Below are 19,776 nucleotides of genomic sequence, written 5' to 3' on the forward strand. Positions count from 1 at the left end.
GAGTCAGGGCTTCCAGCCACTGCAAACGAACTCCAGATGCATGAACCCCCTTGTGCATCTGGCTAATGTGGGTTCTGGGCAATCGAACCTGGGTCCTTTGGCTTTGCAGGCAAGTGCCTTAACCACTAAGCAATTCCTCCAGCCCAGTTTTTAATATATTTTTATTTTATTTATTTGTAAGCAAGGAGAGAAAGAGAGAGAGAGAATGGGCATGTGGGGTCATGCTGCAAACGAACTCCAGATGCATGCACCACTGTACATCTGGCTTTTTGTGGGTACTGGGGAATCAAATCCAGGTTGTTAAACTTTGCAGGCAAGTGTCTTAATTGCTGAACCATCTCTGCAGTCCTTCAGTTTTCCTTCTTTTTTTTTTTTTTGGCATGTTTTACCCTAGATTTACTACTTCTGCTATCCTTGTTCCTGCTTAGACTACTCTCTCAAACCTGTCCATTGTCACAGTTGCTGGCATTTGGGAAGCGGTAACTGTCACTCTTCTGCTGCTGTTCTAGGTAGGGGGTCTTGTGGCTCCACCTCTCTTGCAGCTGTCAGTGTAGCCAGTTCCTCTGCCACACAGCTTGACTTGCTGACTGCTTGGGTCTGCCCTTGTTGGTTGTCAAGCAGCTGGTCGCTCCCTTGCTTTTGTGGCTGGGCAGACTAACAGCTCCACCGTTACTGCCAATCGATTGTCCCTTTTATTCACGTGGGATGCTCTGCTCAATTCTCATGCAGGCTTATTGAAGGTGGGCACTAAAAGACTCAGGAGAAACCTTTTTTTTTTTTTTTTTTTTTTTGAGGTAGGGTCTCGCTCTAGCCCAGGCTGACCTGGAATTCACTATGTAGTCTCTGGGTGGCCTCAAACTCATAGTGATCCTCATACCTCTGCCCCCCAAGTACTGGGCTTAAAGGTGTGCACCACTATGCCCTGCAGGAGAAGCCTTTTATTAGGCCTATCGATATAACACTAGGGGAAGCCACACAGAAGGGTGTCTCCCATCCAGCACATCAAATGAACTGAATACCTTGCTTATAGCCAGAGAGGGGCTATTTGGACAAATAACACTAAACCTCTCACATGGGAGTTGGTGTCTGCACCAATAACACTCTTGTCCCTTTTGTGCTAGTCACAGAAGTCCCCCTGACAGGCCACCAAGGAAAGTGGTCCCCTTCTGGCCTTCGTGGAGATAACTACAGGGTCACTTTGATTCACTGAGATTTAACATAGAAAAAAAAAAATCTGGTACAAGCTGTTTGAAACAGTCTTGGCCGGGGCTGCACCGCCAGGTGGCTGTAACTGTTGTGTAGTTTCCTCAAGGCATCTGTGAAGTGTTCAAAATGGCCTGTGTTGGCCTAACTGTAGTCCAGCTGGCTGGTCGATTGACAGGCCTTTTGTACAAGGCAGCCAGGGGAGCAAGGTAGAGTCCAACAACTGTTAATTAGGAAATCAATTTGGCCCATTCCCCCACATTATGGTTTATTTACAGGCAAACAGAAATTAGAAAGAAGACTTATGATAAGAGCTCAAAATACTTATCAGCACAAAGAGTAATTTTGACAGATTAAAAAAATTTTTTTTGAGGTAGGGTCTCACTCTAGTCCAGGCTGAACTGGAACTGACTAGTCCCAGGCTGGCCTCAAACACATAGCAATTCTCCTACCTCTACCTCCCCAGTCTTAGGATTAAAGGCATGTGCCACCATGTCTGGATTTTTAGAGAGAGAGAGAGAAAGAGAGAGACACAGAATGGGCATGCCAGGGCCTCTAGCCACTGCAAACAAACTCTAGATGCCTGCGCCACCTTGTGCATCTGGCTTTACGTAGGTATTGGGGAATTGAACCTGGGTTGTTTGGCTTTGCATGCAGGTGCCTTAACCACTACGCCATCTCTCCAGTCTCTGGCACTCTCTCTCTCTCTTTTTAAAGATAGGGTCTTATGTAGCCCAGGTTGACCTCAATCTTACTATGTAGCCAAGAATAGTGATTTGGACAGATTTTTTTTTTTTTTTTTTTTTTTGGTTTTTCGAGGCAGGGTCTCACTCTAGCCCAGGCTGACTTGGAATTCACTATGGAGTCTCAGGGTGGCCTCGAACTCATGGCAATCCTCCTCCCTCTGCCTCCTGAGTGCTGGGATTAAAGGCATGCGCCACCATGCCCGGCTTATTGACAGATTTTAACAATGATTTAAGAATGCTTAATGCTCAGTGCCTCAGGGAGAAGTGAGTCCCAGCCTACAGCTCTTAGGCACTTCTGTAGCCCACATGTGCCAGGGTGTTATTGGGAGTGTTTAACCACAGCACCGTCCCTTTACTCCCAAAGTCTCCCGTCCCTGGTTGTCCTGCATCTGCACACACATGGACAGAGGTGCCATTCAAATTCGATTTGATTTTTAAAACTCCACAGATGACATCACTTTTAACTGAGTGAACTGGACATGTGATGAAGGAGCTAGCTGGGAGACAAGTGGGACATTTTTGTGGGAATGAACTGTCTTTCCCAGGGGCATCTAAATTCTGCTCAGGGTCCAGTCACAAGCACATGAGGAGGACTTTGGAAACTTTAGGGAGAGTTCCCTGCTTCCTGGCCGGCTGTGTTCCTCTTCGAGGAAGCCTCAACTCCTCACTCTCATTATGACAAGTGTGTGCAATGAGATCAATCGTGATGCCCTCTACTCATGTTCATCTGGGCGATGGGATTAGTTAAGGATCTTGTGATGAAGTTGTCTTGAACTTGAGATAACCCCTAAGTCCAGTGACTGGTGACCTCATTAGAAAAGAAGATAGGGGGCTGGAGAGATGGCTTAGTGATTAAGGTGCTTGCCTGTGAAGTGTAAGGACTCAGGTTCAATTCTCCAGTACCCATGTAAGCCAGACACCAAAAGTGGTACATATGTCTGGAGTTTGTTTGCAGTTGGTAGAGACCCTGGTGTGCTCATTCTCTCTCCCTTTCTTTTTCTATCTGCTTCTTTCTCTCTCTCTCAAATAAATAAATAAAAAACAAAAGAAGGACACAGGGACAGCATGAAGAAGTCATGTGCACATGGAGGTGGCTATTGGCACAATGCTGTTGAAGAAGGCTAGGAGCATCAGAAAGTGGAAGGCTAGGAAGGGCCACCCCGACAGACTGGAAGGAGAGCACCCTGCTGACCTGAATTTCAGATTTCTAGCCTCCAGACCCATGAGCCAGTACAGTATCTCTTGGGCAGCACTGTATCAGCACCACTCAGGCACAGGACAGTGGTACAGTGGTGTGGGAGCAGGGGTCTTGCTCTGGCCACCCAGGTCCAGTTGCCTATGGAAGCAGTATGTGCAGATGATGTGGGAATGCTTGTATGCTCAAGGGTCAAGGGACAAGAGCCTGGGGCGGAGAGAGGCCATGGAGAAGGGCCAGAGACCCAGCCCTAGGGAACAACACAGCATTTCCACATGATAAGGGGAACAGCATGCAGCAGTGGGCCTTGTAGCAGGACATCAGTATCCATATGGGAACAGAAACATGTCAGTAGTGTCCAGGGGACAGATTGTAGCTCATAGGGTTCACACATAGGAAATGCGTCTGCCCCAGGCACCAACTGAGGAAAGAAGAGGTAGACCCAGAGTACCTTCAGAAAGGGAAGCAGGGGGGGCTGGAGAGGCGGCTTAGCGGTTAAGCCCTTGCCTGTGAAGCCTAAGGACCCTGGTTTGAGGCTTGATTCCCCAGGACCCATGTAAGCCAGATGCACAAGGTGGCGCATGCATCTGGAGTTCACTTGCAGTGGCTGGAGGCCCTGGTGCGCCCATTTGCTCTCTCTTTCTGCCTCTTTCTCTCTCTGTCTGTTGCTCTCAAATAAATAAATAAAAATAAACAAATTTTTTTTTTTTAAAGCGAAGCTGATCTCATCAGGAACTTGAACTAGGGAAGTAAGAGGCTGTTTACCTGAAAGAAATGGGTCTTGCCTAGCAGAGGCTAAGTTACTTTTTATTGAAAAATTTTAGCACGCACACTCTTTTTTTTCTGCTATCAATATGGATTGAATTTAAGATAAGAACAGATACAGGAAATATATTTATAGTTCTTACGTATTTGCGTTGTCATATATTAATGCCAACCCAGATTCCACCCTTGCTTGCACATTCATCATACTCTGTTGCATTTCCTCCAAGCTTCCTCCCTTGAGGTAGGGGCTCCCTTTAGGTAGAGATGATGTCATGCACCTTTGAACACATCTTTAGATACCTGGGCCCATAGGACCTGATGGGACAATCCTGACACAGCATAGTGTCACTGGGTATTTGCTGAGTGAATGGAAAAATTCAAATTTAATTTAATTTATATTTATTTATTTTATTGATTTATTAATTTAATTTCTATTTCCCTTTGATTTTTCTTCAATATCTTTTCTTTGAGTTTTATGGAGTATCTGGATGTGCCTCAGACTGGTGCCCTATAAAAACATGAGGCAGGGGCAGGTTCGGGACAGGGAGCCAGTGGCTCGGATCATGAATCTGTATGAGAATTCTCAGGATCTTTCCAAGTTCAAGAGTCCTGGACCCATGGCAGATTCTCCTGGGCCTGTGATGAAATGAGTGATAGAGGACAGGAAGTTTTGGAAACAATATAGTTCTGGCTGGGCTCTTTGCTGCTCCTTAAGAAAAAAGTACTTAAAATTCCTGCAGTAAATAACCATTCAGACAACCAGGAATCTGACATGCAGAGGTGTCTGCCAACATGTCCTGAGTAATTAGGATTTTGCTCATGTTATAGTGTCCTGGCAGTACCAGGCAACACTTATTTATTTCTTCACTCTGGCTTGAGGATGTTGATCCTAGGTATAAAAAAACCACAAAAAACCTTTATTTTATTTTTTTATATTGGTGGCCAGAGTCTTGGGCTTTAGGATTTTCAGCAAGAAGAAAAACCAATTCTGGACACTAGTGTTCCCAGTTCTGAGGGTGATTTGGAATTAGGCCTATGCCAAGTTACTAGTTGATTCCCTGACCCATTTTGTAGTTTGGACCCATTTTACTGAGTATCACATTTCTTATTAACTTCCAAGATCCTGGGAGAATTGATTTAAGAGTCTGGGCCCTGGAGATCAAAGTGGCCACGTTTTCACAATTATTCCTGTTAAGAAAACCCAAAATGTTTGATCTGACTTGCAGATTTGGATCTGCAGCCTCTCTTCTGCCTGGATGCTTGGGCAGCCAAGGGATTCTCAGAAGCAGGAGCTCAGACACTGCTGGAGAAGCTCAATGAGTTCTAGCATCTCCTTGCTCATTTCCAACCTAGATTTTAGCTACTTTGTGCTGCTGTGACAGGGTGCCTGACAGAAACAACTTTAGGGAGGAAACACTTATCTTGGCTCATGGTGTAAGAGGGTTCCAATTTGTCATGGAAGGGAAGGCGTGGCCGAGCGACTCAGTCTTTGGTAGTGGGAATGTGTGGCAGGGGCGGTTCACATCCCAGTGGACCAGGAAGCAAAGGCAGTGAAACCAGAACATTAACTTGCTTCTGACTATACAGTTTCTACCTCTTGTAGGTTCCACAGCCTTCCATAAACTGGGGAACAGGTATTCAAATATTCAAAACACTAGCCGTGGGAGACATTTCTTCTTCAACATGTGATGGTTCAGATGGGTTGTCCACTTGACAGGACCTAGTTATTTGAGGTAGGAAGACCCACCTTAACTGTGGCCAGGGTCCTGGCCTAAGTAAATAGAAGAGAATTCGGCTCAGGGAACATTTTGGAAGAAGGGGTGGAAAGATTGTAAGGGCCACAGGGTGGGTAGGATTAGCTCAAGGCATGGTACCCTCCCTCCCATAGAGACTGACTGAGGCCTCCAGGACCCCACGGTGAATACCAATAACCCCAGTGAGGAGGGCCCTGCATGGAATGGAGTTGGGGGAGAAGGGATATAGGGGTATAACCTTTAAAAAAAATAAATTTAATAGAAGAGAACGAGCTGAGTACCAGCATTCATTGCTCTGCTTTCTCACCATACTGAATGTGACCTGCTACCTCAAGCTTCTGCTGCTGTGCCTTCCCCGCCATGATGGGCTGTGACCTGGAACTGTAAGCTGAAATAAATTCTTCCCTTAAACTGACTGTGGTCAAGTACTTTGTCCCAGCAATGAGAAGTTGGCTAGTATGAAAAATTGATACTGAGAGGTGGGGCTGTTGCTGTGATGAACTGATGGACCACACATTTAGTAGGCCTTTTGAACTGATTTGCAGGAGGAATGTGGAAGGATTTGAAAGTTTGGACTTGAGAAGCCTTACAGTGCTGTAGGCAGAGATTAATGAGCCATTCTGGTGGGAGTTTGGAAGGCCAGAAGGCTGAGAAAAATGTAGAGCATTGACTCATGAGGTTCCAGAGGCTAAGCAATGTGAGGCAGGGTCAGAGTTCCTGCATAGAGACCTTGAGAAGCCACCGTGTGAAGCTGTAAACATGAACCTTAAGTTTCAATCTAGACCTCCAGCATGTCAGAGCTTCCAGGACCTATGGGACATGTGCCACGGAAAGCTGTGGGTCTGGGGTGACTCTGGCCCAGGAGAAAGGGCTAAGGCAGCGCAGCTGGAGGGATGGAGCTACTCAAGCCCTTTGGAGACCAGATGATCCCATCATGGAGCTGCAGGATTTGGAGTTTTCTCTGCAGCCCTTTGGATTGGAAATGTTGACTTTATGCCAATGCATGTTGGAAGCATGTAACTCGTTGAGAATTTGCCTGACTCTCAGGAGTGCTCTGAGCCTGTTAATCACCTCCAGCTTGAGGAGACATCTGGGTGGTAGTGGGGGAACTTCCAGATACTCCTTCCATGTGGAACTTACCAGGACTTACTGTTTTGCTCACAGGCTATAGAATAACCAACTCATGAGAATGTTTTCTTTCCCATGCAACACCTTGCATACAGTAGATCATGAATATATGCTTGATGATTAAACCAAATGATACCCTATAATGTCCAAGACTTTTGGTCTCTTGTTTCTTTTGGGTTGTTTTCTTCTCTAGCACTACTCTCTACCAGAGCAGCTTGTATGAATGGTGGAATGACCCTTGGCATGGAGGTGGATGGGCACTGCAGTTTCCTCCATGCTGTCTTCATTCTTCACTGTGCTGAAACAGGATGCTTGAGACTTGGAAACCGATAAAGATGGAGGTTGAGTTCTGAATAGTCCTGCCAGTTGGGCAGTCCAACAGTGCTGCTACCATCTGTGAGGGTCTTGCTGTGCCATCATATGGCAGAGGGAGAAAGGCAGAAGTCAAGAGACAGGACTTGAGCCGGGCATGGTGGTGCATGCCTTTAATCTCAGCACTTGGGAGGCAGAGATAGTAGGATCACCGTGAGTTCGAGGCCATCTTGAGACTCCTAGTGAATTCCAGGTGAGCCTGGGCTAGAGTGAGACCCTACCTCGAAAAACCAAAAAAAAAAAAAAAAAAAAAAAAGAGACAGGTCTTGAAGCTTCCAATCTCTTCCTTAGTTGCTGTTAGTCCATCCCAAGGATGGACATTCTGGCCTAAATACCTGTCCTTAGGTCTCACCTCCCAACATGGTCACATGGAACATTAAGTTTCCAGCACATTTTTTAATGGGTTTCAGGGGGAGGTTTTGAAACCATAGCACTTGCCTTTGCATCCCCTCCCTCAGGGATGGGTGTTACGAGCATTTGTGATGCTGAGTCTGGGGTCGAATGGAACTTCTGGGGCTTTGTTTAAACATCCAAATTTTTCCCCCCTGTAAGATTTATAGGGAACTTGCCTGAGAAACAGCTCATACCCTAAAGCTACACACACAGAAATGTGATGTGGCAGGTAGTTGGAAAGGTAGAGCCAAGTTTGACTTCCCAGAACCCACATAAGCCAGGCGATGCATGTACACATGGTCACATATGTGCACAAGGTGGCACATGTGTCTGGAGTTCTATTGTAGTGGCTAGAGGCCTTGGAACACCAATTCTCTCTTTCTCTCTTTGAAAATAATAAATAAAAAATTGGCATGTGGTCAGGTGTGGTGGTTGGTGTACACCTTTAATCCCAGCACTTGGGAGGCAGAGGAAGAAGTATCATCATGAGTTCAAGGCCACCCGGAAACTGTATAGTGAATTCCAGGTCAGTCTGAGCTAGAGTGAGACCCTACCTCAAAAAACCAAGGCAAAAAAAAAAAAAAAAAAAAAGGACTGTGATAGCTTAGTGTGGTGTTGTGAGGCAGGATGATGGTCATGAGTTTGAAGCCATCTTGGGGCTACAGAGTGAAAGGCCAGCCCAGGTTAGAGTGAGAGATCCTGCTTCAAAACAGAGAAACAAATAAATAAAAAAAGGAAAACAACAACAACAACAACAACAAAACAAAACCAAAACCCAACCCTGAAAACACACATGACATGTGAGAGACCCTGGTCTTCCTGAGGAAGTAGCTTTCTTGGAGACCCGTTTCCAAGGGTCAGGAAATACCACAGACTCGTCCCGAGATGATCATGCCTACTGTTCTCTGCCCTGGGCACAAGACACTAGAGGCAGGGTGAGTCCCAACTGGACAGCTTCTGGTCCAGTACACGGCAGCTGTGATTCTATGAAACAGAGCACTTTATTCTCAGAGGGTTCCTGGTCAGCTTCTGTCCACTTCTATGGAAGCCGGCCTCCCAAGCAACCAGCTCAGGTCCAGGGAAGGAGGGTTAGAACTCAGACTTTAGACTCATAGATTCAGGCAGGAATCCCAGCTGGCCCTGCCTAGTACTGTGTGACCTAGTTGTAGTGAGTGCCTGGCCTCTGTGAGTCTGTCTCGTCATGGTTAAAGGGGATGGTAACACACATGTCACAGTGTGGGCCTCTGTGGAGACCATGTGGAGCAAGTGTCAGCTCGACATCTGGAGCCCAGGAAGCAGTCACACTGATTATTAATAGCGGCTATTTATAATCTGATTTCCTGGACACGTAACTGTGTGTGAGCTATCATTATATACAGGGACGTCCTCTATTTCCCAAGGAGACTTCCAGGACTCTTTTTGTCTTAGGTGAATAATGCTTTTTGTATTCCTGTGTGTGTGTCTATGTGTGTGTGCATGTATGTGTCCATGTATGTGTGTGTGTGTACATGTGTGCACACTCTGACAGTTCCAGGCATCCTTTGCATATACTGTGAAAAAGGAGCCAAGTGCCTCAGAGCTTTGAAAGGCTGAGATTCTGCAGAGCTCAGAGGGGTGGAAGACAAGGAGGACTGGACTCAGTGAGGTCCCACTGAGCTCAGAGCCTGGGAGTGTGTAGAAAAGAAAGGAGGGGCTGGGGCAATGGCTTAGTGGGTAAAGTGGTGCACAAGCATGAGGACCCAAGTTCAAGCCCCAGCACTGGATGGAGAGATGGCTTAGTGGCTAAGGCACTTGCCTGCAAAGTCTAAGGACCCACGTTCAACTCTCCAGGTCCCATGTTAGCCAGATGCACAAGGGTGATGCAAGTGCAAGGTGGCACCTACCCACTAGGTGGTAGAAGCGTCCAGAGTTTGATTGCAGTGGCTAAGGCCCTGGTGCACCAGTTCTTTCTCTCTAAAAAAAATGTCTGATCCTATAACAGGCATTTGTACCTCCAGCCAAACCTCCTGGCAAGAAGGGAGGCAGAGAAAGGAGAATCTGCTGGCTGATTTGCAGGGGTGCAGCGGGGAGGCTAGTCTGATGAAGGCAGTGATGAGCAATGTGAGATGCTGCCTCAGAGGAGGTGCAAGGGGAATACCAACACGTGAAAGTTGTCCTCTGCCCTCACATGTGAGGCCACGTGTGTACCCACACTCATACACATGAACAGATACAACACACACACAATAACATACATGCCAAAAAATATTTTAAAAATTAAAAAAAAAAACAAAAGGAAGTAATGGCAGTAGTATTTGGACTGTGTAAGACTAGATCAACAGGGCCCTTCTGGTTACAGACTGAATGTAGTAGCCCCAGATTTTCTACAGGACACCTGGATTTGGGATGAAGAAAGGTACACCTTCTACAACCAGTGGAAAAGTTCAGGACTTCCAGTAACAAGTTTGTTCCTGGAATTAGCAAAGAAGAAAAAAAAAAAAAAAGAGATGAGTGTCATCACACTAATAATCACACCTATGCCTGCTACTGACTACTTATGTTTTGAGGGACAAAGGGATGGACCAGGGCCCTGGATGTCAGACATGACGTTGGGAGGGGGTGATTCCCTCCCATCTCCAGTGTTCAGCATTAAGCTCCCCCACTCAAGTGCATAGTTTCTGAGTGAGATGATGCCAGACGTGCCAGCTTCCTCCAAAGCAGTGTTGTTTAGAGAGCTTATACATCGCCAGGTGTGGAAGGTGCGGGGGCTCAGAACTAAATGGGGTACTTTTTACAAAGGCTTATTGTTTGTCATCTGTTTACAGTGCCTGTTTCGTGTGCTAATAATAGGAAAATCACTTAATTTCCACAGAAGGCAGTGTTCACAGGAAAGATGACATTCAGGTGAGTGGGAACATTAGCCTGAAAGCTGCATCCTGCCTCTCGGTAGAGGACTCTGAAGTCAGCAGTTCTGTGGCCAAGGGCTCCCCTCTACCTCTGTGGCTCCCTTCTACCCCTAGTCTGCCCCCACAGCTCCCCTCCACCCTCACTGGCTCCTGCCAGCCCCACAGCTTCCCTCCACTCCCCTAGGCCACTGCATATTTTTTCAAAACTGTTTTGACAACTTCCATAATTACCGACAATAAACTATTGTCCTTTCCCCTCACTTTCCCCTTCACAATTCCACTCCATCAGACCCCTTTCCTCTCTCAATCAGTCTCTCTTTTATTTTGATGTCATCATCTTTTCCTCCTATTATGATGGTCTTGTGTAGGTAGTGTCAGGCACTGTGAGGTCATGGATATCCAGGCCATTTTGTGTCTGGAGGAGCACGTTGTAAGGAGTCCTACCCTTCCTTTGGCTCTTACATTCTTTCTGCCACCACTTCTGCAATGAACCCTGAGCCTTGGGAGGTGTCATAGCACTATTTCTGTGATGAGCACTCTTCTGTCACTTCTTCTTAGCACTATGGTGCTTTTTGAGTCATCCCAGAGGTCACCACATCTGAAAAGAGAAGCTTCTCTAACCAAAAGTGAGAGTAGCATTAATATATGGGCATGGACATTAAGAGAAGGGATTACTGGGCAGTTTGGTAAACATAATATATGCATTTAACCAGACACCAGCAGGTGTTATACCCCTAGGGCTCATGACTTGCCCCATCAGAGGTTTTCAGTACCAGGCATGTATTCCCTCCAGTGGAGCAGGCCTCCAGTCTAATTAAGAGAGTGGTTGTTTTCCCCATAACAGATGTGCCACTATTGCACCCATTGTCTCATTGGGCCTGCTGGCCAAAGTTAAGGCTTGCATTGTCCACTGTTGTTTATCTCCACTGATGATTTCTCTCTCTCCCATGGAGCTGCATGCATTGTGGCTTTTTCAAGCTTTCTGTCAGCTGGTCTAACATGGAGGAGGTTTTCAGCTCAGCTCCAGCAGGATTTCTCAGTGACCTTACAGCTCAAACATGCAGAGTCTTCAGCAATAGCCACTGTATTCTTTACAAAAGTATGGCTTCTTTGCAGTATCCTGTCAGCCTGCCTGCACTGGCCAAGCTGGCTCTTACCTGTTACCTGTGGCAACAGTGCCATGGTTGGCAAGCAAGCTCTGTCACATCTAAACTTTAGCAGGAGTAGTTTAATGTGTAGAGATTCAGTTTTACGAGATGGGAAGGTAAAAACAGATATATATTTGCAGGGCATGGAGAAATGAAGTGACTTGACTTTCTCCCTTTTTACTTTTTCCCATAAATACTTTATTTGTTTATTTATGAGAGAGAGTGAGAGAGAGAGAGGGAGGGAGAGAGGCAGATAGAAAGAGAGAGGGAGGGAGAGATAATGGGCATGCCAGGGTCTCTAACCACTGTAAATGAACTCTAGATGCATGTGTCATCTTGTGCATCTGCCTTACATGGGTACTGGGGAATTGAACCTGGGTCCTTAGGCTTTGCAGGCAAGCATCTTAACTGCTAAGCCATATCTCCAGCTCTACTTTTTTTTTTTATCATTTCAGACTAGGAACCTAGCTCATGGCAAGGTGTTACCTTTATTCAGGTGTGTCTTCCCACCTCCATTATGCTTTTCTGGAAACACCTTCACAGACATGTAGAGGTATGTTGCCATGGTAACTCAAAATCCAGCCACATTACCAATGAGGAGAACCCATCACAATCAGAGGTAGCCACACAGCAGAGGCTCTGGGAAATGAGTTTCTCATACTCCCAGGTCTACACCCAGGCAGGCACCAAGGTTGAAGGGACAGAAAGTGCAGGAGGAAGGGGAGGCTTCACCTTTGTTGACGTTTGCTTACCATCAGGTTAGAATTGGCTAGTCTGAATAATAAACAGAAGACTTTGTTCCGGTTTCTGGTACCTGGGTTTGGGATCATTGAAGCAAAGTTTTTTATTTTTATTTTTATTTTTATTTTCTCTTACCTTCTGAAGTGTATAGAGCAGAGAGAGCAGATGGGTCTGTTTGGGCTGGAGGTGTGATGCCTGCTGAGCTCTTTGCTAGCTGAGGTTGGGCAGTACCAGGGGAAGGAAGCAGTCTCTCCCTGGCCAAAACACGGAAGCACAAAGATGAAAATGTAAAGGATGCAGACCACAGACCAAGAGGACACTTTGGGAGTAACACTTTTGCAGGGTTTGGGAGATGGCTTAGTGGGTGAAGTGCTTGCAGTGCAAATATGAGGAACTGAGTTCAGATTCCCAGAACCCAGGTAAAACCCAGGCATGGTAAGGCAGTCCTGGGGCGGTGGAGATACAAGTATCTTGCTGGGTAGTTAGTTAGTCTAGCCAAATTGGTGAGCTCTGGGTTTAGTGAGATACCCTGCCTCAAAAAAGTAAGGTGCAGAGAAACAGCCTCTGACCTCCACATGCATACACACATGCTCACATGGGCTTACACCCATGTGAACATGCATGCACACATACAACAACAGAACTTTTGCAGTTATCCATCGCTTCATACCAGATAAGCTTCACACTCTGTTGCTCAAACTAGTAGCTTTCCTTTATCTTATTCTGAGCTCCAGGCTGGACTCAGCAGTGCACTTGTATCTGCCCCATGTGGTGATGGCACTTAACCTATGGGTTTGAAAACCACCTGGCAGCCTTCTGGAATCTAGAAGAGCAGACAGACGTCTAGGTGTAGCATCTTGGAAACATGATTGATATAGCCAGGGGCTTGAAGATCACATTCAAAAAATGGAATCAAGGGCTGGAGAGATTGCTTAGTGGTTAAGGTACTTGCCCGTGAAGCCAAAGGACCCAGGTTCAATTCCCCAGAATCCATGTAAGCCAGATGCCCATGGTGGCACATGTGTCTGGAGTTTGTTTGCAGTGGCTAGAGGCCCTGGTGTGCCCATTCTTTCTTTCTCTCATAAATAAATAATTTTTTAATGGAATCAATTTATTAATTTTTGTTTATGTTCAACCCATGGGGCTTTGTCAACAGCTTTTGGTATGGTTGAAGCATTTGGCAATGTAGAAACAATGTCAAAATGCATTATGCTTGTTATATACTTTGTCAGATGATTTAACAAGTTATCATTGAAATTATTGTAATCATGTTTAGATATTATATAGTATAAATTTATAATCTATTTGATCATTTAACACTCAACATAACTTATTTGATATTCTCAAACATTTTTGTTTTTGGCTTTTTGAGTTAGGGTCTTGTTCTAGCCCAAGCTGACCTGGAATTCACTATGTAATGTCAAGGCTGCCTTGAACTCAGAGCAATCCTCCTATCTCAGTCTTCCAAGTGCTGGGATTCAAGGAATGTGCCATCACACCTGGTCTGTCTTTTTTTATTTTTATAGTTTATTATTATTAATCTTTATGTGCTTAATTACTTTTTATTATTTTTTTATATGTGTGTGTACATGGGTTCATATTACTTGTGTGAGTGCATGTGGAGGAGGGAGGACAGCGTAGAGTGTCATCTGTTTTTGAGAAAGGATCTCCTCAGCCTGAAGCTTTCCAGTTAGGCTCCACTAGCTATCCAGCAAGCCCAGGGATCCTTTCGTCTTTGCCTCCTCAGTACCAAGAATACAAGCATGTGCTACCACACACTGTATTTTTCGTAGGCACTGGGGCTCAGACTCAGGTCCTATGCTTGCAAGGCACACACTTGACAGACTGTTGCAGTCGGGTTCTCATTGCTGGTGGAAATTACCCACCAGAGCAGCTTGTGGGAGAGAAGAGGTTTATTTTGGCTTACAGGCTTGAGGGGAAGCTCCATGATGGCAGAGGAAGACGATGGCATGAGCAGAGGGTGGACATCACTCTCTGACCAAAATGAGGTGGACAATAGCAACAGGAGAGTGTGCCAAACACTGGTAAAAGGAAGCTGGCTATAACAGCCATAAGCCCACTCCCAACAATACACTTCCTCCAGGAGGCATTAATTCCCAAATCTCCATCAGCTGGAACCTAGCATTCAGAATATGGGGATATCTGAATCAAACCACCACATTCTGCCCCTGCCCCCATAAACTGATAACCATACATGATGTAAAATGCAATGCATTCATCCAACTTTAAAAGTCCCCATAGTTTTTATTAATCCTAATGATCAAACATCCCCATAGTTCAAGATCTTCTAACTGAGCTATAATACCAAAATTTCCCCCAAGCCCCATAATGGCAACAGAATAAACATTCACACTGAAAAAGATGGCATTGGGTGTAGCAAAGAAACATTCAGCCAATACAAGATTTAAAAGCAACAGGGCAAACATGAAATTCTGTAGCTTCAAGTCCAATAATTGTAGTCAGTGACAAATCTCCGAATCCGATAACTCTAACCACCAACAAATCTCTGGCATTCCAATTCCACCCCTCCAGCTAGGCTACTCACAGTCCTGGAAAACTTCACTGGGGCTGCCAGCTTTCCTTAGTAGCCATCTAGTGGTCTCTGCATCTCCACTGGATCTCCCCTGCAAGCCATGGTTCATCCTTATGGTCCCATGAGGTCTCCATGCAGGCATCCACCAAACCTGCTTCACACTGCCCATGGCCATTTCCAAAACACAAGACCGTGTTGCAAACTCAATGACTCTCTGTTTCCTGCATTTCTTATACTCCACAATACCAGGTAGGGTGCCAATTTGTTAATCCAGGGGGGAATAAAGCAGACTTTGAAGAACAGGACACTCCTTGAGCACTCAGGCCCCTCCAAAAGAGTCTACATTCTTCTTGTTGCCCCAGTGCAGGTTAGCTGGTCCAATCTCAAAGGTTGTAATCTCTCAATTGCAGCTGAATGGGCAGCAGTTCATCCAAAGTTTTTTTTTTTTTTTTTTTTTTTTTCTGTGCCATATCCCTCTGCTCGCACCAGTTCATTTCTATGCAAAGCAACCCTGCACAACTTCTCAGGACACGGCCATAACAGCAAGCTTCTCTCACACACTATTAGCCCAGTCCAAGCAAACCTCTTTCTCACCCTCACAGTCCATAGTTCTTACTGCATTCAGGCCTTTCAACTTTGACCAGAGTAGTCCATCAAGCTGTACTTACAGCACTTCAAAGCATCTCTTAGGCCAAGGTTTCAAATTTTTCCATATTCCATACAGTCAGGTGTCTAGCAGCAATCCCACTCCTCAGTACCACTTTATTGTTGTAGTCAGGTTCACATTGCTGGTAGAAATCACCCAACCAAGAGCAGCACCTTGTTGTAAAAAAAAGTTTTATTTTGGCCTACCAGTTTGAGGGGGAAGCTCCATGATGGCAGGGGAAATGATGGCATGAGCAGAGGGTGGACATCACCACCTGGCCAACATCAGGTGGACAATAACAACAGGAAAGTGTGTCAAACACTGGCAAGGGGACACTGGCTATAACACCCATAAGCCCACCCCAACAATACACTGACTCCAGGAGGCGTTAATCCCCAAATCTCCATCAGCTGGGAACCTAGCATTCAGAACACCTAAGTTTATGGGGGACACATGAATCAAACCACCACATAGACTAAGCCATTGTTCCTTCTCTCCAGCTCCACTGTGTTGATTTATTTTGAGGTAGGGTCTCACTCTGGCCCAGGCTGACCTGAAATTATTATGTAGTTTCAGGGTGGCCTCGAACTCTTGGCAATCCTCCTACCTCTGCCTCCCGAGTGCTGAGATTAAAGGCATGCACTTTGTCGATTTTTAAGTTACTGAAATAACAGACATGTTTCTTATAAAATATGGAAGTATGGCTACCACTTGGTATAGTTTGTATCTTGTCTCTGCAAGGTAATGTGTAAAAAAGGACTGGTCTCTAACAACATGTTGTGCTACAGAGAAGTACTGTAACTTTTACAAGGTTGGAAGGAAGTTAGGTCATTGGGGCCATGTCCCCAAAGGGAATCATGGAATCCTAGTCCCTCCCTGCCTCTGTTTCTTGGATACTGTGAAGTGAATAGGCCTCTTCTGCCATGCATGCTATGATGTGCTGTGCCAACCACAGACCCAAAGCAACAAGGCAAGTGATCATGGAATGAACCCTTTCCTCCTTATAAAATAATTATATCACAGCTGGGCATGGTGGCGCACGCCTTTAATCCCAGCACTCGGGAGGGAGAGGTAGGAGGATCACCATGAGTTTGAGGCCACCCTGCGACTACATAGTGAATTCCAGGTCAGCCTGGGCTAGACTGAGACCCTACCTCAAAAAGCACCCCCCAGCAACAAAATATTATATGGGTATTTTGTCACTGTGACTATGTGACTAGAAGATAACACACAATAATTGGAACATTGTTTACTAACACTAATACTTTAAATTATTTTTTAAAGTTTTCTAGATGTTTCCTCTCTTTTTGTCTTAAAACAAATATATATCTTAAATTCTCTTTGATATAAAATTACAGGTTGACCACTGGTATACAAATATTCTTCTTTGGGCTGGAGAGATGGCTTAGAGGTTAAGGTGCTTGCCTGTGAAGCCTAAGGACCCAGGTTTGATTCTCCAGGTCCCACATAAGCCAGATACACAAGGTGGCGCATACATCTGGAGTTTGTTTGCAGTGGTTAGAGGCCCTGGCACACTCATTCTCACTCTCTCTTATAAATAATAAATAAATATAAATATTAAAATATTATTTAAAATATTTTAAATTTAATTTAATTTTTATTTATTTATGAGAGAAAGAGAGAGGGGGGTTGGGGTGGGAGAATATGGGCACACCAAGGTCTCTAGCCACTGCAGATGAATTCCAGATGCATCTGCCACCTTGTGCATCTGGCTTACATGGGTATTGGGGAATTCAACCTGAGTCCTTAGACTTTGCAGGCAAGTGCCTTAACTGCTAAGCTATCTCTCCAGTCCTCAAATATTATTTTAATTTCAGCATCCAGATCATCAGATATATTTTTTGTTTGCTTATTTCATCTATGAGATATATATGTGTGTGTATATATATATATATATTTACATTTATATATATATAAATATAAATATATATAAAATTGTTTTTTGAGGTAGGGTTTCACTCTAGCCCAGACTGATCTGGAATTCACTATGTGGTTTCAGGGTAGCTTCAAACTCACAGTGATCCTCCTACCTCAGCCTCTCAAGTGCTGGGATTAAAGGCGTGGGCCGCCATGCCCGGCTCCTATGATAGTTTTTGCCGACCTAATTGTGCCCATTGATATGTTGAATCCCTAGCCCCCAATGTGACTACAGCTGGAAAAAGAGCCTTGTAAGGAGGAGGCAAAGAAGGATCATGAAGTTTGCGTCATAACCTAACAGGAATATTGCCCTGAGAGGAAGGGACAGTCACACCGAGGGTCTCTTTCCACAGTGCACAGAAGGCCACGTGATGGCACAGTGAGAAGGGGAGTAGCTGCAGGGCAGGCAGGAGGCGTTTACCACGCGTGGAAGTGCCCAGTGTTGGACTTCCAGTCTCTAGAGCTGCAAGAAAATAAACGCCTGTTGTTTAAGCCACCTAGCCTGAGCGGTCTAATGCAGTAATAAATGTATAGCTTACAACAAAAAACACTACAGTGATGACCCGGATTAAGGAGCTCCATGGTATCATCCGGGGTCATCGCATACAGTGACAGTGCCAAGTTGAAACCCAAGTAAAGCCACCCTGAGACTACATGGTGAATTCCAGGTCAGCCTGGGCTAGAGTGAGACCCTATCTCGGAAAAAAAAACAAAAAACAACAAAAAAAAACACCCACCACCAGCAAACGAGTGAAGCCAGTCTCACAAAGGTAAATGCAGCTTATCATCTCTCACTTGTGGAATTTAGAGGGGAAGGACATGGAAGTAAAAGTGATGTGGAAGGGAGAAGTGGAAGAGAAGGGGACAAGAAAGGATCATTAGAGGGCTGGAATATGATCAAAGTACACTTTCTGCATATATAGAAATACCACCATGATTGTACAGTTAATACACACTAATGAAGAAAACATTCAGAAATATTTCTGAAATTTTGGCCAGAATGCCAGACTTTTTTTTTTTTTCTCTAGCATATAGGCACTAACATGGTATGAACAAATGTTTACCATGAAAGATATTTTTTTGGCCAGGCATGGTGGTACACACCTTTAATACCAGAATGTGGGAGGCAAAGATAGGATTGCTGTGAGTTTAAGGTCCTCCTGAGACTATACAGTAAATTCCAGGTCAGCCTGGGTTACAGCGAAACCTTACCTCAAAATACATGCAATACATATGTGTGTGTGTGTATGTATATGTAATGTTTTTTTAATTGATGCCATTTTTTTTCTCAAGTATGAGCAATAAAGTTTAGCATATTATCTAAGGAAGTATTCCTTCTAACTCCACAAGATGAAAACGTTTAAAATTTCCTAGAAAATGAATATGTTATTGTCTTGATTTATAACTTGTGAAATAACTTGCTTACTCGTTTAAATAGATATTTTCGGTACGCGCACCCTCTCCCTCGTCCAGCGCTGCCGCCTCCTTCTCCTGCCGCTCCTGGTGCTGCTTGTGTGTTCCTTCGGTGCGGACCTGGTACCTCTTTTGTGAAGCGGCTGCTGAGGAGACCCCAGCGCTCGCCATGGCCGACGAGAAACCCAAGGAAGGAGTCAAGACTGAGAACAACGATCATATTAATTTGAAGGTTGCGGGGCAGGATGGTTCTGTGGTGCAGTTTAAGATTAAGAGGCATACACCACTTAGTAAACTAATGAAAGCCTATTGTGAACGACAGGGTTTGTCAATGAGGCAGATCAGATTCCGATTTGACGGGCAGCCAATCAATGAAACAGACACACCTGCACAGTTGGAAATGGAAGATGAAGATACAATTGATGTGTTCCAGCAACAGACAGGAGGTGTCTACTAAAAAGGGAACCTGCTACTTTACTCCAGGATTTTGTTATAGACCAAGAATACATTCTCAATGAGAAAACTGCAATTTGGTTCCACCACATCCTGACTACTACAGTATAGTTTTCTCTATTCTTTCATTATCCCCTTCCCTATTCCTTTATTGTACATAAAGTAACTGGTGTATGTGCACAAGCATATTGCGCTTTTCTTTTTCTTTTTAAACTAAATGGCCAATGTTTTGGTTGACATCAGATGGAGATGACATGGGGAAAAGTACTGGTTCTGTGAAAATAACCCCTCTCTCCATTCGTGGCATGCTCATTCAGCTCTTATCTTTATATTCCAGTAAGTTATTTTGCTCTCATTGTTTTAACAAAAAAAAAAAAACAAACAAAAAAACCAACAACATAAAAAAATCCTTACATACCTTGTTTGATTGGAGAATTTTAAT

At 44.8% G+C, this 19,776-nt stretch overlaps 1 protein-coding gene across 1 annotated transcript; it reads left to right on the top strand.

Moving 5' to 3' along the window:
- Nucleotides 1-18,929: 18,929 nt before the first annotated feature.
- LOC123464248 (small ubiquitin-related modifier 2) lies at nucleotides 18,930-19,520 on the top strand. The gene has a single exon (XM_045161129.1). It carries the CDS (start codon nucleotides 19,051-19,053, stop codon nucleotides 19,336-19,338), a length of 288 nt encoding a protein of 95 aa, XP_045017064.1. The 5' UTR covers nucleotides 18,930-19,050; the 3' UTR covers nucleotides 19,339-19,520.
- The last annotated feature ends 256 nt before the right edge of the window (nucleotides 19,521-19,776 follow it).

The sequence above is a fragment of the Jaculus jaculus genome, chromosome 1 (assembly GCF_020740685.1).
Source record: "Jaculus jaculus isolate mJacJac1 chromosome 1, mJacJac1.mat.Y.cur, whole genome shotgun sequence".
In the NCBI taxonomy this organism is placed as follows: domain Eukaryota; kingdom Metazoa; phylum Chordata; class Mammalia; order Rodentia; family Dipodidae; genus Jaculus; species Jaculus jaculus.

Coding starts and splice junctions, on each gene's coding strand:
- LOC123464248 (XM_045161129.1), top strand. CDS start 19,051: ATGGCCGACGAGAAACCCAAGGAAGGAGTCAAGACTGAGAACAACGAT.